Here is a 19346-nt window from a genome sequence, read left to right on the forward strand (position 1 = left end):
CGAGCTTCCCCCCTCGAAAAAATCCCAAAAAATATCCTACACAGAGTGGGTAGTAGTAGTAGGGGTGCCAACGAGCCTCGATTCTTCAACCCCCACTGCTCCAAAATCTACTCTCTCTCTGCACCTATATACGGGGTTGCACTCGCGGTGGATGTATAACGTAGGTATAAGCGTGTATAAGTACTTGGAAGGTGCAGCGCTCGGTAGAGCTTGGCGAATCGGCCGTAGGGCGGCGCTAGTAGTCGTCGTCGTAGTCGTGCGTGTAGAGCAGCCCTCCCCTCCTTTCTTCTCTGCTTCGCATAAAGCGGAGCACGCCGGGTGTCTACTAGTATACAGTCCATCCCCTCTCCCACCGACGTCTCTCGCAATTTTCGAACGCCGCATGTATATGGTATATACAGCAGCAGGCAGGCTATAAGCTACCCCCGCACCGCACCGCCGAATCCGCCGCTTGGATCTGTGTGTGTATGTGTGTATTATAACGCGGCGCGGAGGCGCAGAAAGCAGCCGCCAGCTAGCATCAGTTTCTCCCGGAGCGCCGAGCCGATCGCACACGAGCCACGCACGCACACACACACTAAACAATAATATAAGGCATACGCGCTTGTTAACAAGCGAAACATCGTAAGGCTCGCTCGCTCACTACCTTCATTCATTCCTTCACCTTCTCATAACACACATTAATATTACCATTACAAAAATACATCATCGTTCGAACGAGTTGTGTTGTGTGTCGTGTGCCTCACTCACTCACTCACTCACTCATTGATTCATTGACGATTCCATCCACGATCCCAATTCATTTTTGTACATCGTAATTCAGTGCGTATCAACGACAACACGCCCCAGTGTCTGTGCATTTGTATAAGTTGTGACTACTCAAGGGATCTCTTGTGAATATATAGTGAAAAAAAAATAAATAAATAAAAGTGCATGATTCAGTGTTTATCAAAGTGTGTTGTTTGCTGAGAATCAGGAAATAAACAAGATCACGAGTTCGATGTCGCGAGGAGTCTGTCATGCCGCGTCCTCTCGTTGAGCTCGCTGCAGCGCTGCCTCACGACTCGTCGCCGCAGCCCATCGACGACATCCTCGTCATCGGTAGCTAGTGTTCGTTATATACATACGACGACGAAGCGACCAAGATCCGATAAACGCATCCTACGCAACGACGACGTTTTATCTCTGCACAACGACGACGACGAATCGCATCGCAACTACCACAAAATGACGACGAGCATCCGCAGGTCGTTGATCGTGCTTTTGGCCCTGCTCGGCCTGACGACGCAGTTGGCCTCGGCCTCGGGCGTGTTCGAGCTCAGGCTCAAGCGCTTCGACAATCTCAACGGCAAGGACAGCCTCGGCAAGTGTTGCGCCGGCCAGCCTCGGCCCGGCAGCGACGAGTGCAGCGGGCGCTGCCGCGTGCGCTTCCGCATCTGCCTCAAGCAGTACCAGGTCAACATCGACACGTCGACGCCGTGCACCTACGGCGACGTCGTGACGCCCGTGCTCGACGATCCGGCCAAGCTCAAGCTCAACACGTCCGACTTCACCAACCCCATCAGCTTCCCCTTTGATTTCACCTGGCCCGTAAGTACCTTCGAGTAACGCTCGCAGTTCGGTGTTAGCGTCGTTCGCCAGATGTGCCGCGTTTATACTATACTTGTGTGTGTGTGTGTGCGCTTCAACCCCTACTTTCGAACGTTGTAACGCTTTACCGGCGATTTCTACCCTCGCTATATATGCATGGCGTTCCTCGAATGCCATTCGCTCTCTTTTACTTGCCTTCTTTCTTCAACTTGTGTATAGTAGCATTTGTCGCCTTTATTTTCGGACTTTCGAGAATCGGCACTGTACCGTACTGTGCTGTGCTGTGCTCTGTATATATATGCGACAAACGACACTTGCGCTTGTGAGAGTTTTCTATGCTATATAGCTACGATGTCCGATCGTCGTCGGTGCGCTTCTCGATTCAATTTTTCCAATTATATACATGCTCTCGCCCTCGGCTTGAATAAAAAGCTCAATGATTTATGGTACAAGCCGAGGTCCGTTGCGCTGCGCGCCGTGTCTATAACGTATCCTCTCTCGTACAATGTATAACGCATTTGAATAGCTACATATAAGCAATTGTGTTTTTCTTTTTTTTTTGCTGCGCGACACTATACACTACTACTACTACTACCGGTGTGGAGAGCAACGACTCCGAACTTTGACGTTTAGCCATCGTCTTTGTTTATACTATTTATAATGATACACATGTCGAGCGCGTCGATCCCGCATAGATAATACTCGTGTATAACGTACGGAGGAGGTCTCTCGCGAGCGCCCGTGAATTCGGTATAAGTGTAGCATCGGTCGAGTTTGGCTTGGCGTTTAACGCAACAGTACGCACATTATGTATAATACAACATCGGGCAGATCGGAGAAATTTTGGTTAATACCCAAACACCTGGCGTTAGCGGTAAAGAAAGTCGGCTCTCCTTAAATAGGGCCGAGAGACAATAGCGGGACCTCCCGGCTGTTTTTCTTTCTAATTTTTTATTTTCTGCCGCCGAAAAATCCTTGCCCGCGCGGTTCAGTGATATAAACACGCAGACGAGACGAGCTGATTAATGAACGGACGCTAATTTGTAAATGACTCACAGCGACGCGCATCATTGGCAGCTGAGCCGCGATATTATGATGTTCCAAGGCGTTATAGTGTACAGTCGCGTCTCTCGTCTACTCGCCGCTCGTTGTTTACTTACCGACACACACACATACACACAGTCGCGTGCAGACGGATACACACATAGACGCGCTATTATAGGCAGTGTGATAGACGCAGACGCGCGATAGGAGCAAATACACGGAAAAAGAGAGAGAGAGAATATTATGAATGGCTAATAGCTGCAGTGCTATATAATGTAGAACGAGTGAGATACAATACGTATAATACGCGTCTCGTCGAGAGGGTCAGTAGCAGCGGCAGCAGCAGCAGCTCTCCACGTGATTACAAAGTAGTAGTTCTGGCGCATCCCGGAGAGATAATGCGACCCATAAACATTTTGCCTTGGGTGAGAGAGAGAGAGAGAGAGTGAGCCGTTGTAGTCGGTTCGTGATGGGCATATAAGCGCTACTCTCGTTCCGGTGTAGGTACTACTACTACTACTACTACTGTAGCAGTGCGCGCCGGTGCCGATTATATTTTTAGCCCTCGCGAGACCCGCCGAGTGAGTGCGAGTCGAGTCGAGTCGGTTTTTCGAGTTGCTGCTCTCTCAGAGTCTCGAGAGAGCTATAAAAACAGAATCTCGAAGCGAGAAAAACGAGCTCGCGAGTACGAAGTTGCAGCACACTGCACTGCGCGCGTTGGGAGAGTAATTTTTCTGCCGTGGCTGGCGCGCGTTTCCGAAATGCTCGCTTGTAGTTGTATATAGCATTGCGTAGCAGCAGCAGCAGCAGCAGCAGCAGCGGCCCTGCGCGCCACAAAGGCCCTATACACTGCGGCTAGTAGATATATATATCGCGTTCGGAAATTCGGAGAAAGCCCTTGTTACGTTGTGGCTGGGCTGCAGTCCAGTCAGCAGCAGCAGGTAGTCACCGAAGAGAGTAGCAAAATGCTATATATATAATACAGTAATATCCTATAGGTATATATACCTGCAGTGCTGCTTATATAGCTTAGTGCTGCAGCAGTCGAGGCATAATAACGGTGAAATGGTTTTGCGTCCTCGGGCCATGTTCCCTTACTGCTGCTGCTGCTGCTGCTGCTGCTGCTGCTCAATGATGCTCTTCGCGTTTCGCTCCCTATACGCACACACACACATATGTATATAGGAGAGCCGCTATATATAGCATATTTATATACTCTTCTTCTTTCTCTCTCTCTCTCTCTCATTCTCATTCTCGTCCTCTCTCTGCCGATCGTTCTCTGCCCGCGAGTTTCTGTATGCGTGCTGCGCAGAGCGAGCCGCGGCCGAGAGTAAAACACAACGTGAGAACGCGAGGCGCCGTAGGCGCGACACGTGCTTTTCTCTCCCTCTCTCTCTCTCTCTCTCTTTCTATCTTTCTCTCATTCGAGATGTGTCGATGCTGCTGCTGCTGCGTCAGCTGATCGTGCGAGCTCCGACTTGCCGATGTTCTCTCTCTCTCTCGAATCGATTCGCGTTTTTCTTCACCCACTGCAGTACGGCTCGCAAATATATATTTTCGCTCGTGTGACGAGAATGTATTTTATGACGGTGTCTGTGTGCAGCAGCGAAACACGCGCGTGTGTGTGTGTGTGTGCGTGGATTCTTTTTTCATCCTCCCTTGCGCAGCAGCGCGTCTTTCAACGGCAGCAACCACTTACATTGTTCGCTACCTCTCTTTCTCTCGGTCTTTTCGCAGGTATTTCGAGATATAGCCGGTGCGAGCTGCGTATCTTTTCGAGAAAGACTTTTTCAGCTTTTTGCCGGCTCAATTTCAATCTCTGTAATAAATTAGCGAACGATCACGGTGGCATTTGTCTCTTTGGTTATTTATCTCTCTCTTTCTTTTCGTCGCTCCTTTACTACTTTCTTTTCTGCTTCTGCTGCTGCTGCTGCAATCGAAAGCGTGCGAGGATATGTATAAAGGCCAGGGCTACATTATTTCGACATAGCAAGAACCCTTTTTCGTATACGTGTGTGTGCGCGCGCGTTGGTAGTAGTAGTAATAGTAGTGCGTCGTATTTCGAAAAATACGCGCGGACCGAGGCAACACATAACTCAGCTCCTTGACAAATGTTCCGCCGGGATATTCTTGCGGATTCCACCTTTTCTTTCTCTCCGTTCGTGGCCTCTCTCTGGCTTGTGTTGTTGTTGCTATATAGTCTGCGTGTGTGTGTGGAGGTACACACATGCTGCATGCATGCTTGCGCACCTATGCGAGCGAGAGCTGCTGCTGCTGCTCCTTCTCTCCTTGTCGTCCTCGTCCTAGTCGTCTTTTTACTTCGTCCTGGACGTCCTCCTCCTCCTCTTCTCCTCCTTCGTCTCCTTCTTCTTCTTCTTCTTCTTCGTCTTATTCGAGGCCTCCGTCTATTATACTTATGTACTCAACTCTCGAGCGAGATAGTGAATCGGACCTCGAAAAATTAATAGCAATATCCGTTCTTTGCCGCATAGCTCGCAGTCTCTCTCTCTCTCTCTTATTCTCCTTGCTTCTCTTTCTGCATCTTCTGCATCTTGTGTGCACCACCGCGTCGTTCCTTTTTTTCCCCCTCATTTCGTACGCTCGCTCGTTCGATCACTTTCTCTCGTACATGTAGTATGTACCGCACGCTGCAACAAGTTTCGTTCTGTCACTTTCGGAAACCTTTAAAAATAGCCTTTCGATCGATGCACATGTGTTTTTCAGCGTGTGTGTAAGTGAGTACATATATACATATAAACTGCACGTAATACGTGATGATCGCGCGCGGCGTGTGGCACTAATGAAGCGGGCACGATGGGTTTTTCGAATACGCGCGGAAAAGATAAAAAACGATTCGGGCCGCGCGCACACGAGCTTTTCTTTGAAATATCCCTATTGATTTCGCGGATGTCGAGCGAGCGAACACGAACGAACGAGAGAGAGCGTTGTTATTTTAGGGAAGGCTATGTGCTTTTCCGCTGTAAATTTAGTTCCTTTGCCAGCGATGATTGTGATGGTGGGCCAAGGCCCACCAGGAACGTGCTCGAATGTCTGTTTATTCAATGTAGCGAACGCGTGAATATATATAGATAGAATAACGCGTCTCCTCCTTTTTGTATCTCTTTCGATATTTTACTACTACTGATATATAATATTACGATGTTATAGCATGTTTGTAGGAGTCGTGACAACTAATCGGAACTAATCGTTTCTTTTTTTTCACAGGGTACCTTCTCGCTGATCGTAGAGGCATTCCACGACAGTCTCGACAACGTTTCGTCCAAAGGTAAGCTTTTGAAATACTATTTATACATACACACACATGTAAGATATAATATACGAAGACGAGCGCACGTGTTTTCTCTCTCGAGATCGGTAAAAGGCCACTCCGTAGCACACAGAGAGTCGATCGACGGCATCCTATCGCGCGAGCAAATTTGTGCAATCCCGGTTGTGTGTTGCGCGTCGAGAGTACATATAAGCGTATTATTAAAGGTGTATTGTGCATCATTGCGATGGCGAGAGCGTGGGTGGGTAGTTTGTATATGTATACAGAGAGAGACGACGACGACGATGGCAACACGAGCAGCACGTGGCGTGTACCGTATATAGTGTTTCCTTCCTGTGTCCTGCGTACGCGCGTGTAACACGAGACGCTATATACGTAGAGCGCAGTCGTGCAGTCTACTACCATATACATACACTCGCACATATGCAGCAGCAGCAGCCCCCACCCCGTCGCGCCCACGATCGCAATAATACGGACGCGTATACGCACGCCGCAGTCCCGTAGAATTTTTCATTCATGAAAAAAATTATCTCTCTCCCTTTTTTTTTTTTTTCATTTCATTTCGCGGCCGCACCGTATAGCACACATATTGTAATGCGCAAAAGGAGTCGAGGAAAAAAAAAAAAGTAACGAAACAATGTCCGGAGGGGGTTGGTTGCCCGAGAGCAGTTCCGCGCGCTCGTGGTGAATTGGATTGGGCATCATCGACCATATTACGTCTCTACACGAGCTACAAATACGCATTGCTCACGCGCAAAAAAAAAAGTGTACATAAGTGTACGGCCACGCAGAGCGAGAGAGCGAGACAATGTGTGTGCTGGATGCTGTTCTGCTTCCTTTCTCATGAGGCTGCTGCTGCTGCTGCAGTGCAGAGCATACACCTGCACGACGACTCTGCTGCAGCACACACACACACATATACTTCTCTCCTACCTATACTCCTACTCCTCCTCGTCTTTCTTTTCGCGTACATACATACACATACACGTGTACTGCTATATAGCTCTGCTCTTTGTCCTAATGCAGTGCACTTATAAGCAGCAGCGAGCACGTGACTGCACACGGAGCCGAGCTGAGCGAGAGAGGAGCCCTACGGCTCTGCGGAAGTCTGGGGCGCAAAAAGGCCTCGCGGCCAATCGGCTACCGATCGTTTCTCTCGCTCGTTTTCTCCTCTCTGCTGCTGCTGCTGCTGCTGCTCGTCTCTCCTACGCAATGTTGTACTTTTACGAGAGATACACATGCCTTGTGGCACACATCGTTGTATATATTATTTTGGCCGCAGAGATGCTCCGGGCCATACCGGAGAGAGTTCAATAATCACTTTATAGCTGCTCCGTTAATTTGCTTATGTCACTCCTGTATAACACGCGAGTCGTTGGTTGGTTCGTTCGCGCGCACGAGCCATAAATGTAAACAAATACGATATCTGCGGACTCGTGTGTCTTCGTATGTATTATATCTACATGTGTGCGTACGCGTCTGTTCACCTATATATTATGCGCCGTAATTCAATACTCATGTTTGTCTCTCTCTCTTGTAAATATCATCAGGTGGTCATCATGCAGTTGCATCGAGCAATAACAACAGCAACACCAACAGCAGCTATCACAGTAGCAGCATCGGTAGCAGCGGCTCCAACAATCGAGTGATCATCACGCGGCTGGCCACGCAGCGCTGGCTCGACGTGGGCAGCGAGTGGGTCGAGGACGAGCACAAGTCCCACAGCTCGGAGATGCTCTACGATTACCGGGTGACCTGCTCGCCCTACTACTACGGCAAGGGCTGCGAGAACCTGTGCAGGCCACGCGACGACAGCTTCGGCCACTATCGCTGCTCGAGCGCCGGCCAGCGCGTCTGCCTGTCCGGCTGGAAGGGCGATTACTGCGCTACTCGTGAGTATTATTATTATTTTACCAACTTTTTTATGTATACGCTTTATCATCGACGACGCGCGCAAGACTCTCCCTTAGCCTAAATTTTACAACGATTTTTAGGTTGCGAACCGATCGATATGTATTCTTTTATCCTCGTCGGAGTCGCGCTGGCTATGTGCCTCATTATATGTATCGCGCGCAAAGGGGCCCCTCTCTCTCTCTATACTATACTCGCGTGCACGGGCGCGCGCGAGCGAGCATATATAGGCCCATTATATATTATCCCCGACGCCGGCGTGCAGATTTTCGAAAATTAGCCAGCCGCGCGCGCGCGAGCGAGCTCTCTTACTCGTGAGCTCTTCTCTCTCTTTTACTCGATGCATCATCATGAGAATAATAAGAGGAGATGATGAGGCTTCGCGAATCGCTTGTATATACCAACCAATAGACCGGCGGTAATTTTTGTTTTCGGAAAAATTAGTTCTAAAGCCCCAGAAATTGCTGCCAAAAAATCGCTAAAATTCAGCAAACGGCGCGGCCGTAAAAAAGGTTGTGCGAGTCTTCGAGACTCGGAGAGATAGAGAAGACAGTACATAATACTTTTATAACTCGACTCTTCGGCGCGCTGGTAAATAATCTCTCTCTCGCTCTCGCGTTATAAAAGTATCACACACACACACACTTCCAATATACTATGCTTTTGGAGAAACGGTTGTTGTTTCTTCTTCTTTTCTTCCGTGTGTGTGTGTCTTTTTTTTCGAAAAATCGGTATCCTACGCGCGGACGACAAAGAAAGGTGCACAAAGAGATATTTCGAAATTCGCTGGCCTGGCTTACGCGAGAGTCGCTCGGCGTGCGAAAGGTCCTCGTGTTCTCACGGCTTCGATGAGAGAGAGAAAGAGATGCATCTCTCTCTTGCACTGTTGAGGAGTGGCTCGATACTCACTCTCTCTGTCTCTACCTATATATAGATAGACACCTATAAACGCTATATTGGCACAAGTAGTTTTGGGATGCATACGCGGTCTTACGGAGCATCTTTTCTCGAGGAAGACGTAGCACTAGGAGAGAGAGAGAGTAAATACGCGATCCGAAGAGAGTATACATATATACGTGTGTATAGTCGCGGCTATACATAAGCACGTGTGAGTGAGTGAGTGCAGAAGAACGAGTGCCGTGCATATACGTGTGTGTGTATATAAGCGAAGAGAGCGGCTGCTTGCTGCTGCTTCCCACGCTTCGTGCAACAAGGCACCATAAGCTTCTTTTCGCTTCTCTCTTCTTCTCTTCTTCGCAAGGCACACACACACACACACACACGTACAAAGTTATATACACACATTTGCTCGGCTCTCAGTCAGTCAGGTAGAGCTGCTGAGCACGAGGCAGCAGCTATGCATATATAGTCAGGGGCCCGACGCGACTATGCACCGCAGCACACACACACACACGCTACCTGCACGAAAATCGGCGACTATTGCCTCTTTTTCGCTCGGCTCTTCGGCTTTGCTCTCTCTCTCTCTTTCTTTCTCTCGTATTCATCGCGTCTAGTCTTGCGGACCGCAGCGAAATTTTTTGCTTTCTCCCTTACTGCTGCTACAACGATGCTGTTTTTTTTTTTCTTCAACCTGCCTCTCTTGCACGAGGCACACGGCTCTTTCTCGTGTGCATGCCAGCAGCCTAAACTACACCACTCGCGCCGCGCTTCACGTGCAGCAGCAGCAGCAGCAGCAGCAGCAGCGCAGTTTCTTCACGCTCTACGAGAGAAGAAGTGAAAAGTTGAAAAGGATCGTGTTACTCGATTTCGGTATTTCTCTGTGCCCAAAAATGTGTCCAAATATCAGGAGTTGGCTCCTTTTCTGCTCCCTCCGAAATCGATGCACGGACGATCGCGTGGAAGCTGCCAAGAGAGCGAACGTCAAGCTCGTCTATATATACCTATACAAAACACTGTGAGATGTTGGGGGCTACTAAACTGCAGCAGTTCGAGCTCGGGAGTCGTTTGTGGCTTGGGAAATTACTATATACGCCGAGGCGACTACTTATAAACGAGACGACGACGCCTCCGCCCATCGAGCGAGCCTCGAGCAGATCACGCTGCAGATATATTTATGCGTGTGGACTGTCCTCTTAATATAGATAATAATAAGCCGGGTCCGATGTCATGGCGTTGTTAGCGCCTCACCGCAGAGCCTCTTCTCTCATCGGGCTTCCGTATAGTAGTAGTAGCGAGCTCGAGGGCAGCAGCTTATATACCCTACTCTCTACTCTCTCTCTCTCCGACTCGCATGCGAAAAGCATCTCGCAAAATTTATAGCGCTGGAATCGAAGTAGGCCAAAGAGGAGCACACAGCGACGACGAGCCAAGGCAGTCCATAGATCGTGTCGTCGTATATATATATACAATATACATGCAGCTGCGCGGCGTGCTTATACAGACACACACTTACATACTATTAAAGGCTGTATATATATAGGTGTGCAGTGGCTCTCTGCGCACTGCGTCCGACAATTACGGTAACTTTTCGTCGCGCACACATCCTCTCTCGCAGCTTTACCTCGCGCGCGCAATGTTGAACTTTCTTGCCCAACGGCTATTAAGCCTGCGTACATATATATATTCGCTTTGTGTATGTGTGTTGGTAGGTTGTGCTGCAGTTCTGCAGTGCTGCACGTTAAGGATAACGTGTATGTGTGTGTGTGTGTGTGTGTGTGTGTGCGCGCACGCGGATCGTCGTATACGGAGTCGAATCGAGTTTCCTCGCCGGTCGTTGCACCTGCCTTTGACTATATGGCTCGCGCGCGCGCGTACCAACACACGGCCTCCGTCGTCTTTTTATGGGGACACATACTTACACACGGACACATGCACATTTACGCGGACGCGAGAGTATATATATAGTCTCTGCGCCTCTGCTGCGATCATGCTCATGCGGAGCTAAAAAGAGTGTATATACGTGTGACCGACAAACGCTTTCTTGTCCTCTCCTCCTAACGCGAACGAAACAATAAGGTAGCTGCGAGAAGTAGAAAAAAAAAAGAATTACCCATCGCGCGGCCAAAAGGATATGCGAATGCGATCGCGCCGAGCTATGCTCACGTATAGCGCGAGCGTATCAACCGTCTCTCTCTCTACTTGGCTACTTATCCTATGCAAACTTTGAAGAGAGACTACTCGCTGCGGCTCGAGGGGAAAGGTCGCGCATACGTGTATGTGTGTACGACGCACTGTATAGTAGTACTCGAGCAGGGGGGCAGCTGCGCCGTTGCCTCTCTCTCTCTCTCTCTTTCTATGTGTGTGTATCGGTGTGTGCCTACACACATATATACACGACGATCGGTATATAAAGCCAAGCGAGCAGCTGTCCGGTTCTCGTAGCCGCAGCAGCTGCTCCTGACGTTTTTCGCTATACTCACACGTATATGGTACGCACACCAATTCGTGCGCTCTTCGCATATACACGCGCATATTTTTTCTCTCTCCTCGATGTGTATGCGTGAGCTGCAAACGGTATTGTATATAGCCCCGTGCGTTAGTAATGAAAAGGGCGAAAAATCGATAAATACGTTGGGACCCAAAGTTGCAGCGAGTGAGAGAGAGACGACGCGCCGTCGGGTTAATGTCGTTAGACGGGTTTAAAGGGCGCGCTCGTATATATAAGAGAGAGAGTATTTCGCGAGACTCCGAAGACGACGACGACGACGAGGAAGGCGGCGGCGGCGATCAGTCATTTAAACATCGGAGCTATTTTTTGAATACGTTCCTTTGGGCGCAGAAAGAGAGAGACAGAGAGAGAGAGATAAAAGAAAATGAAAAAAAGGCAGCGAGTTGCATGCGCGCGGTCTGAAAGAGAGAGAGAGAAGAGAAGCGAGAAAGAGCGAGTTTCTCGATGACAGTAGCGGCGCAGTCGAGCAGTGGAGAAGCTTCTCTCTATTTCCACGGGTCGAGGAATCTCTGCGATTCGGCCATTCCCTTGACTGTAAGCCGTACTGCTGGCTTGGCTTGGCTTGCGACGACTATAAATACCAAAGAGGCCCTTCTACTTGTGTGCTGCTGCTGCATCTCTCTCTCTTTCTCTCTGTGTCTCGCGTTTGCTCGTTTGCTTGCCGGCGCGCACACACACACGTATAATACACACATACGCTCGCAGCAAAGAATACAAGAGCTGCTGCTCGCGAGATCTCCGATGTGTGTGCAGCAGCAGCAGCGGCGGTGAGAGAGTATCAAGGTCAGGTTGTCCTATGCCCTCTCGGCGAGTCCGCTCACACTTGCAGCGCACCCATACACACACACATGCACATATATAAGGATCGTTTGCCATATAATATGAAGAGCTGCTGCTGCTGCTTAACTGCAGCGAATCGCGCCGATGCAGTGAGAGATGCGGCGGCGGCGGCGGCGGCTGCACTTTCACTTGCAGCAGCAGCAGCTCAGGCAAATATATATACCTGTACTATAAATCGCGCTCTCTCGACTCCGCGCGCGATGCATGCCGAGAGAGTCTTTATAGGGGCTAGTATATATACGCGACCGATAGCCGAGCTCCGCAGCTCACTTTGGAGAAGAATGCGCGAGCTTTTAACCTTTGCATGCCCCTCCACCGATGACCAACAACCACCACCACCACCACCCCCTCCGACCCAACTCTCTCGCGCGCGCGGCCCGATGATCTTTTGCTCTTACTCATTATATATAGAAGATACTCATGTGTGTGTTTTTGTTCTGTTTGTATTTTTGCAGCCCAATGCCTGGCCGGATGTGACGAGCAGCACGGATACTGCAGCCGACCCAACGAGTGCCTGTAAGTATACTTCTTATTCGTGTACCTACCTACCTGTGTGTATATTCTAGACACACACACAAACACACACACACGACTCGTACTTACACTTAGGTATATAGGCAGCTGTATACTTAACGTCGGTATTCACCCACATGTGCATACATACGTACATATATATACCCGCACATAACATACAGCAGCAGCAGCGGCAGCAACGGCAGCGAGAGATGTGCACCTTTTCTTATCTCGCTCTCTGTCTGTTGCAAACTTGGCTCTCCATCGTCGTTCGTTGTCTTGGTCGTCGTGAGATGCACCCTCCTTTTCATCTGGTTTGCTTCTCTCTTCATGTGTGCATGTGTGCATGTGTGTGCAGCACACAGAACACAGTGCCGCCGACACTGACTGCAATGCGGCCCCCCATTGGCGCTCTCTGCTGCTGCTGCTGCTGCTGCAGTGCCAGAGTCTATACATATATATATATATATATATATAGCTGTGTCTGTGTGTGCTGCTGCTGCTGCTGCTGCTGCTGCTGCAGCTATGCTGTGTGTGCAATGCAGCCGGTCAGAAAGAGAGAGAGAGAGAGGACCATTATCGTGTCTACACGGATCTCTCCTCCACCTCATTCAATCCATAGCTGCTGCTGCTGCTGCTGCCGTTGTTGCTGTGCGCGACGTCGTTCCTCTCCCTCACCTTCCATACACCATATACACAAGTCAGAGAGAGGATCGCTGCAACTCTTCTCTCTCTCTCTCTCTCTGCTGATCCGAGATGCCGCTTCAGGATTATCCTGCCTCTCTTGTATGGATATATGCGTACGTGTGTGGGTGGTTCATATATATACCAGCACGTACCAGCATTCACACGTACACACACACACGTGTGCGCCAAGGCAACGAAAGAGAGAAATACTTTGACTGCAGTTGGAATTCTCTTTTCTCTCTCTCTCTCTCTACGCGATCGACGCTGCTCTCAAGTGTGTGTGCGAGCAATACTTACACACACACACACGCACACGTACGGAGATACACGCGGGATCGGATGGCATTTTACACCGATTTCTAACTTACTTTCGTAATAATCCGAGACCCGTCCTTCCTCTCTTTTCCTCTTTTCGTTAATTCCGCGAAAAATAAAATAAAAAATCAGTGAAGAAAGAAAAAAAAAGTACACGCGTGTCCGCGTGTGTGTATACAGAGGAGCTGGCGATCTCTCGCTCGTCGATCTGACACACGAACTGCTGCTGCTGCTGCTGTCGCTGGGGATATAATGCGCGCATCCAGCACACACACAGTCTCCAGATGTTCATTCCCACAGTTTTGTCGAATATCGTTTCTCGAATTATAATATTAAATACTCTCCTGCGAAAGGAGCGACGAGAAAGAGAGAGAGAGAGAGAGAGAGACCAAGTTTGTGAGGCAAGCTGCTGCTGCTGTACCTACCTACCTGCGCGCGTCTTATTAAATCATCTGCTTATCGGCGCCGAAGATCTAAATAATACGTATATGATCCTCGACGAGTCGCGCGCTCAGTCGGCAGTTCGCATTATATACATGTGCGGGTCTCTCTCTCTCTCTCTCTCTCTCTCTCTCTCTATACCTTATATATATTAACTCGACAATAAAGCTGCAGCAGCGTAGAGAGAGCGAATTTCAGCTCGATCGCAGCAGCGGACAATGTGCATCGCCTGAGAGAGTTCGAAGAAGGGGGTAAAGAGGAAAAGCTCTCTCTCTCTCGCTCGACTCACTCGAGCGCGTGAATTGCATCACGAATGCGTGCGGCTATTAGTCATTCATTTCTCTCTCTCTTTCTGGCCGTGCGACAAGTGCGCGCACAGACCTGCACTGACTGCAGTCGCACACGCACGTATAGGGCAGCAGCGTCATCGAATTCCCATCGTGTTTTTCGCACACACTCTCTGACGCAGAAAGAAAGAAAGAGAGAGAGAATCGCCGTCACAGAAGCGCGCACAGCTCGTTGCGTTCCCCGAAATCGTCGCGGAAACACGCAGTCGCGCAAAGCACCACGAGCTTCGGACGCGCGAGTCTCGACGTGTCCTCCCATCCTCTTTTAACTATATACATATATATACACCTCCTCGTGTACTTCTCCTCCACCTTCCCAACGGTGTATATGTGTGTGTGTGCCTCCTTCAGTTCTCTCTCTCTCTTCTTCTTCTTCTTCTTCTCCGTCGTTTCGCCGACAGAGTGCGTTTATAAATCCATCCGTGGGATCGGTCCCATTCGGAATGAAATGTTTCGCACACATGCAAACACACCGAGAGAGAGAGAGAGAGAGAGCCGAACCGATATTATACGCAGAGAGCTCCCATGCATTGGCCCACACCATCATCATCATCATCATCATCATCGCCGTCATGGTCATCATCGTTGCTTTTGTCCGCACGCGCCCACGAGCTCGATCGCTCGCCCTTTTGCCCTCTCGCGACCGATCGAATTCTCCATATATACCGATCGCGATCAGTAGCAGCAGCAGCAACTCGAACGTACGTCAAATTCTCAAAAATCGGATCGAATCGGATCGAGTCGCAAGAGAGAAGCCAGCCGACTTCCTTCCGAATTTATTGCAATGGAAATGCAGATGCCTTTTCAGCAGTGGCAGAGGTAGCTTGGAAGCTTTCGAAGAATAAGAAAGGAGCAAACGATCTTCTTGCTGACTCTCTTGCTTCTTGCTTCTTCTTCTTCTTCTTCTCGCCGATCCTTTGCGCAGTACACACACACACACGCTCACATGCATGCAAGCGCGGCGATATCCAGCAGCAGCTAAGGATTTAATGCTACAGTCATGCTCCTCTCCGTGCATAGAGAGAGAGAGAGAGAGAAGAATCGGCAGGCGAGTGAGAGAGAGAGAGAGAGAGAGAAGAGAAGTAAAGGAGCGCGAGCGAGCGTAACCTTTCCTTGACCCGCATACTGAGAGCGCCGAGCGAGTGTGGACTCGCAAGCGCGCGCGCGCGCGGCCCGACCAGAGAAAGAGAGAGAGAGAGAGAGAGAGAGAGAGAGAAGGCTCCAACCGTGGGAACAGCCGGCCAGCGTTGCTTACTTGTGACTACGACTCATCCCCCACCTCGGCTTTAAAATCTACCTTATATACCTGCTTGCCTCATACCAGCTCTCTTTCTCAGCTTCTCTCTCTCTCTCTCCTTCTCTCCGGACGCCGCCGCCGCCGCTTCTTTCTCTTCCTTTTTCGCACTGGTGTGTGCATGTGTGTACCTACCTATAGACCTGCTGCACGTATACGTAGCTATAGATATATAGCTCTCTCTCTCTCTCTCTCTCCTCACGCGCAGTGGACAAAGTAATAGCCACCACATCCTTGCCTTGCTTCTGCTGCATAGCGTATACACACACACACACACACACACACACACACACGTAAACTCGCGGACACACACGAATTGCAGCACTCGCACATATACGAGAGAAAGAGAGAATGACCGGCGCGTCCGGCCTGCGCGAATTTCTCAACATACACGCATAACACACACACACACACACATACAGAAAAATAATTCATACGCTTTATGTCTCATGGTTTTTTTTTTGCTTCTTTCTGTTTCATGAAATGTGAAAAAAAAAAACGAAACAGGTGCCATAACGGTTGGACCGGGCCATTCTGCGACCAGTGCGTGAGGTACCCAGGCTGCTCGCACGGCAGCTGCCAAAAGCCCTGGGAGTGCCTCTGCGACGAGGGCTGGGGCGGTCTGTTCTGCAACCAGGACCTCAACTACTGCACCAATCACAAGCCCTGCCACAACGGCGGCACCTGCTTCAACACGGGCCAGGGCTCGTACACGTGCGCCTGCGCGCCCGGCTTCACCGGCACCGACTGCGAGACGCCCCTGCTCGACTGCTCGTCCCAGCCGTGCCTCAATCAGGGCACCTGCCTGCCCAGCCCGGCCAACGGCACCCAGGTCGAGGCCATCGACGCCGCTGGATCGTCATCGACGAGCATCGCCCGCAAGTACCGCTGCAGCTGTCCCCAGGGCTGGCGCGGACGCCACTGCGAGGTGAGCTCGCGCTCCTGCCGGGACTCGCCCTGCGCCCGGGGCGCCACCTGCGAGGACGACAGCGAGCGGGGCTTCAAGTGCCACTGTCCGGCCGGCTACGAGGGTCCCGACTGCGAGCGCCAGATCGACGAGTGCGCCCCGAGCCCCTGCGCCAACGGCGGCACCTGCACCGACCTGCTGGCCGGCTTCCGCTGCACCTGTCCCGCGGGCTTCAGCGGCGAGCGCTGCCAGATCAACAACGACGACTGCGCCGACCAGCCCTGCCTCAACGGGGCCACCTGCATCGACCTCGTCAATCGCTACCGCTGCCAGTGCGTGCCCGGCTACGTGGGCAGGCTGTGCCAGGAGAAGGTCGACTACTGCCTGCACAAGCCCTGCGCCAACGGCGGCAACTGCACCTCGGCGGTCAACGATTACCAGTGCCTCTGCAAGCCCGGCTTCACCGGCAAGGACTGCTCGGTCGACGTCGACGAGTGCCTGAGCGCGCCCTGCCTCCACGGCGGCAGCTGTCGCGACCGCGTCAACGGCTACTCGTGCGACTGCGCCCCGGGCTGGCGCGGCGACAACTGCGCCGAGCCCATCACCGCCTCCGCCATCATCAGGCCCAATCAGCCCGGCTACTGGACCGCCGGCGGCGGCAGATCGGCCGCTGCCGTGGCCGCGGCCCCCGAGTCCCAGGAGGGGGTGCTCAGCACCGAGCACGTCGTCGTCATCGCCACCATATCGACGGCCGTGCCCGCCTTCGTCTTCATCGCCGTCGTCGCGGTCATGTGCATGAAGCGCCGCCAGAAGCGCGAGCAGGCCAAGGCCGACGAGGAGGCGCGCCTGCAGAACGAGCGCAACGCCGTGCACAGCAGCATGAGCAAGCGAGCCACGGCCATGCTCAGCGGCGGCCCCCTCGACCCCAACGGCGGCGGCGGCGGCGGCGGCGATCCCCACATGATCAAGAACACCTGGAACGCCCAGTCGAGCTGCAGCCAGCTGTCGAGCTCCGATCGATCCTCCACGTCCGGCAAGAGCGTCAACAACGACATCTACGACGCGTCGCTGCTCGACTCTGCGGGGGCCATCTACAACAAGGCCGAGCCCGTGCAGGACCTGGCCTGTCGCCAGGTCAGGTCGACCAAGCAGCTCAACACCGAGGCCGCGGCGCATCGGGCCAGCCAGCACCTCTACTCGCAAAAGTCCATCGAAAAGGACTCGTGCCAGCAGCAGCTGCTCGACAAGCGCGCCTCCACCCTGTTCTCGGCCACGGACAGCTGCTGCGCGTCCGTCTGCGGCGGCGGCGGCGACCTCAAGAGGCCCAACACGAACATCGTGGATTCGCTGATGGACGACACGCAGCAACAGCAACACAGCGACGGCGGCTGCTCGGCGGTCTACGTCATCGACGAGCACTACGCGAGGCGAGACCCGCTCGCCACCGACGTCTAGAAGACGGCCGACTAACAAGCGGCGTCGTCGTTTCACATTTTTCACGCGCTCGACCAACGATAGATCGAGAGCGAGACAAAGAGCCACGACCCCCTCGAGAGCTCGGCTGCCTTGTGCGCTTTTGTTGACTTTTGTTTATATTATATGTTAATTAATTTTGACTCATAGTGACAGTGTGCCCCTCGTGACACCGACAACCAATTTTTTTTTTTCAAATGAAGAAAACGGACTCTTTTCCACAAGAAAAAGAGGAACAAATGGATGCTGTGTTAGTGGTCGGTGCGTCGACCACCACCGATTGCTATTTAGAAATTTAATTAACTCTAGTTATCGCACGTTACATGTGTAGATAATTTATAAATATTTATATACACACATATAAATATATAAATACATATATTTATAGACGCTTTCGCCTAGCGTCTTGTACATAAGTAATTTAATGATGATGTATGCGATGATGATTAATTCTTTTTTTTTTCGTCGACATGGGTGTGCATCGTGTACGCGATCGGCGCTTTTGCAAGGCCCCCCCGCGATAGATCGTTTATTTCCCACTTCTTTTTTTTATCGCAACGAACAAACATTTTTACTTAATTTTGTACATGAGCTATCGACACTAAAGGGCCTCACATGCATGAGCATTATTATTCTACAGATCGACGTTGCGATAATGAATCGAATGATCTTTTTTTCTCCTCTTGCTGGATGATTTGCGCGCTTGACCCAGTGACGAGAGATCGAAGCGAGAGAGAAAAAAAGCGCGTCTCACGCATACAGGTGCAAGTAACTAAACAAACAAAAAAAAGGAAGAAAAAAAATATGACTGTGTTGTATTCGTAAATAGCGCGACGATCGCCGGGCATACCCGGGCGTTAAAAGTATGTAAATGTATTATTAATTGCGTAACGATATTAACTAGAAAGCGGCGCGCACTGTTAAGACGTTTATTTTTTTGCGTTCCGTGCAATTGTCATCCGTTCGCGGTGTCGTGTGTGTGGGTGTCGAACACGGATGAGAGTTCAACGGAACATGTATCAAAGTGAGAGCGCGTCGCGATTAAGACGGAACTATATCTTAATTGACTCTTATAGAGTCCCTTCTACAACGGCTTATATTATGTGGGAGAGAGAGTAAATAATTGACTTTGATGCGTGCGTGCCCCGAATGATTTGTTGAAATGGTCATTGATACAGAGCGACGATTTTTGGTTCTCTTCGATTCTCTCTCTTTCAAGATAGACGAGACGAGGACGGCGGGGCTGAGCGTTAGACACGCGTCTCTCTTTTCCCTTGATTCGTTTT

The 19346-nt window shown here is 50.8% G+C and overlaps 1 protein-coding gene across 1 annotated transcript; it reads left to right on the plus strand.

Moving 5' to 3' along the window:
• The first annotated feature begins 412 nt into the window (after window positions 1-412).
• LOC106658461 (neurogenic locus protein delta) lies at window positions 413-18134 on the plus strand. The gene is made up of 5 exons (XM_014380456.2): window positions 413-1590; window positions 5860-5920; window positions 7474-7815; window positions 12539-12599; window positions 16188-18134. The coding sequence occupies exons 1-5, from the start codon at window positions 1228-1230 to the stop codon at window positions 18040-18042; spliced, it is 2682 nt and encodes an 893-aa protein (XP_014235942.1). The 5' UTR covers window positions 413-1227; the 3' UTR covers window positions 18043-18134.
• Window positions 18135-19346: the final 1212 nt, after the last annotated feature.

The sequence above is a fragment of the Trichogramma pretiosum genome, unplaced genomic scaffold (assembly GCF_000599845.2).
Source record: "Trichogramma pretiosum strain Unisexual culture from Peru unplaced genomic scaffold, Tpre_2.0 scaffold114, whole genome shotgun sequence".
In the NCBI taxonomy this organism is placed as follows: domain Eukaryota; kingdom Metazoa; phylum Arthropoda; class Insecta; order Hymenoptera; family Trichogrammatidae; genus Trichogramma; species Trichogramma pretiosum.

What these genes read in the sequence shown, in the direction of transcription:
- LOC106658461 (XM_014380456.2), top strand. Translation starts at nt 1,228, where the DNA reads ATGACGACGAGCATCCGCAGGTCGTTGATCGTGCTTTTGGCCCTGCTC. An exon ending in CCTTTGATTTCACCTGGCCC is followed by an intron (nt 1,591 to 5,859) that starts GTAAGTACCTTC and finishes TTTTTTTCACAG; the next exon opens with GGTACCTTCTCGCTGATCGT. An exon ending in AGCCGACCCAACGAGTGCCT is followed by an intron (nt 12,600 to 16,187) that starts GTAAGTATACTT and finishes AAAACGAAACAG; the next exon opens with GTGCCATAACGGTTGGACCG.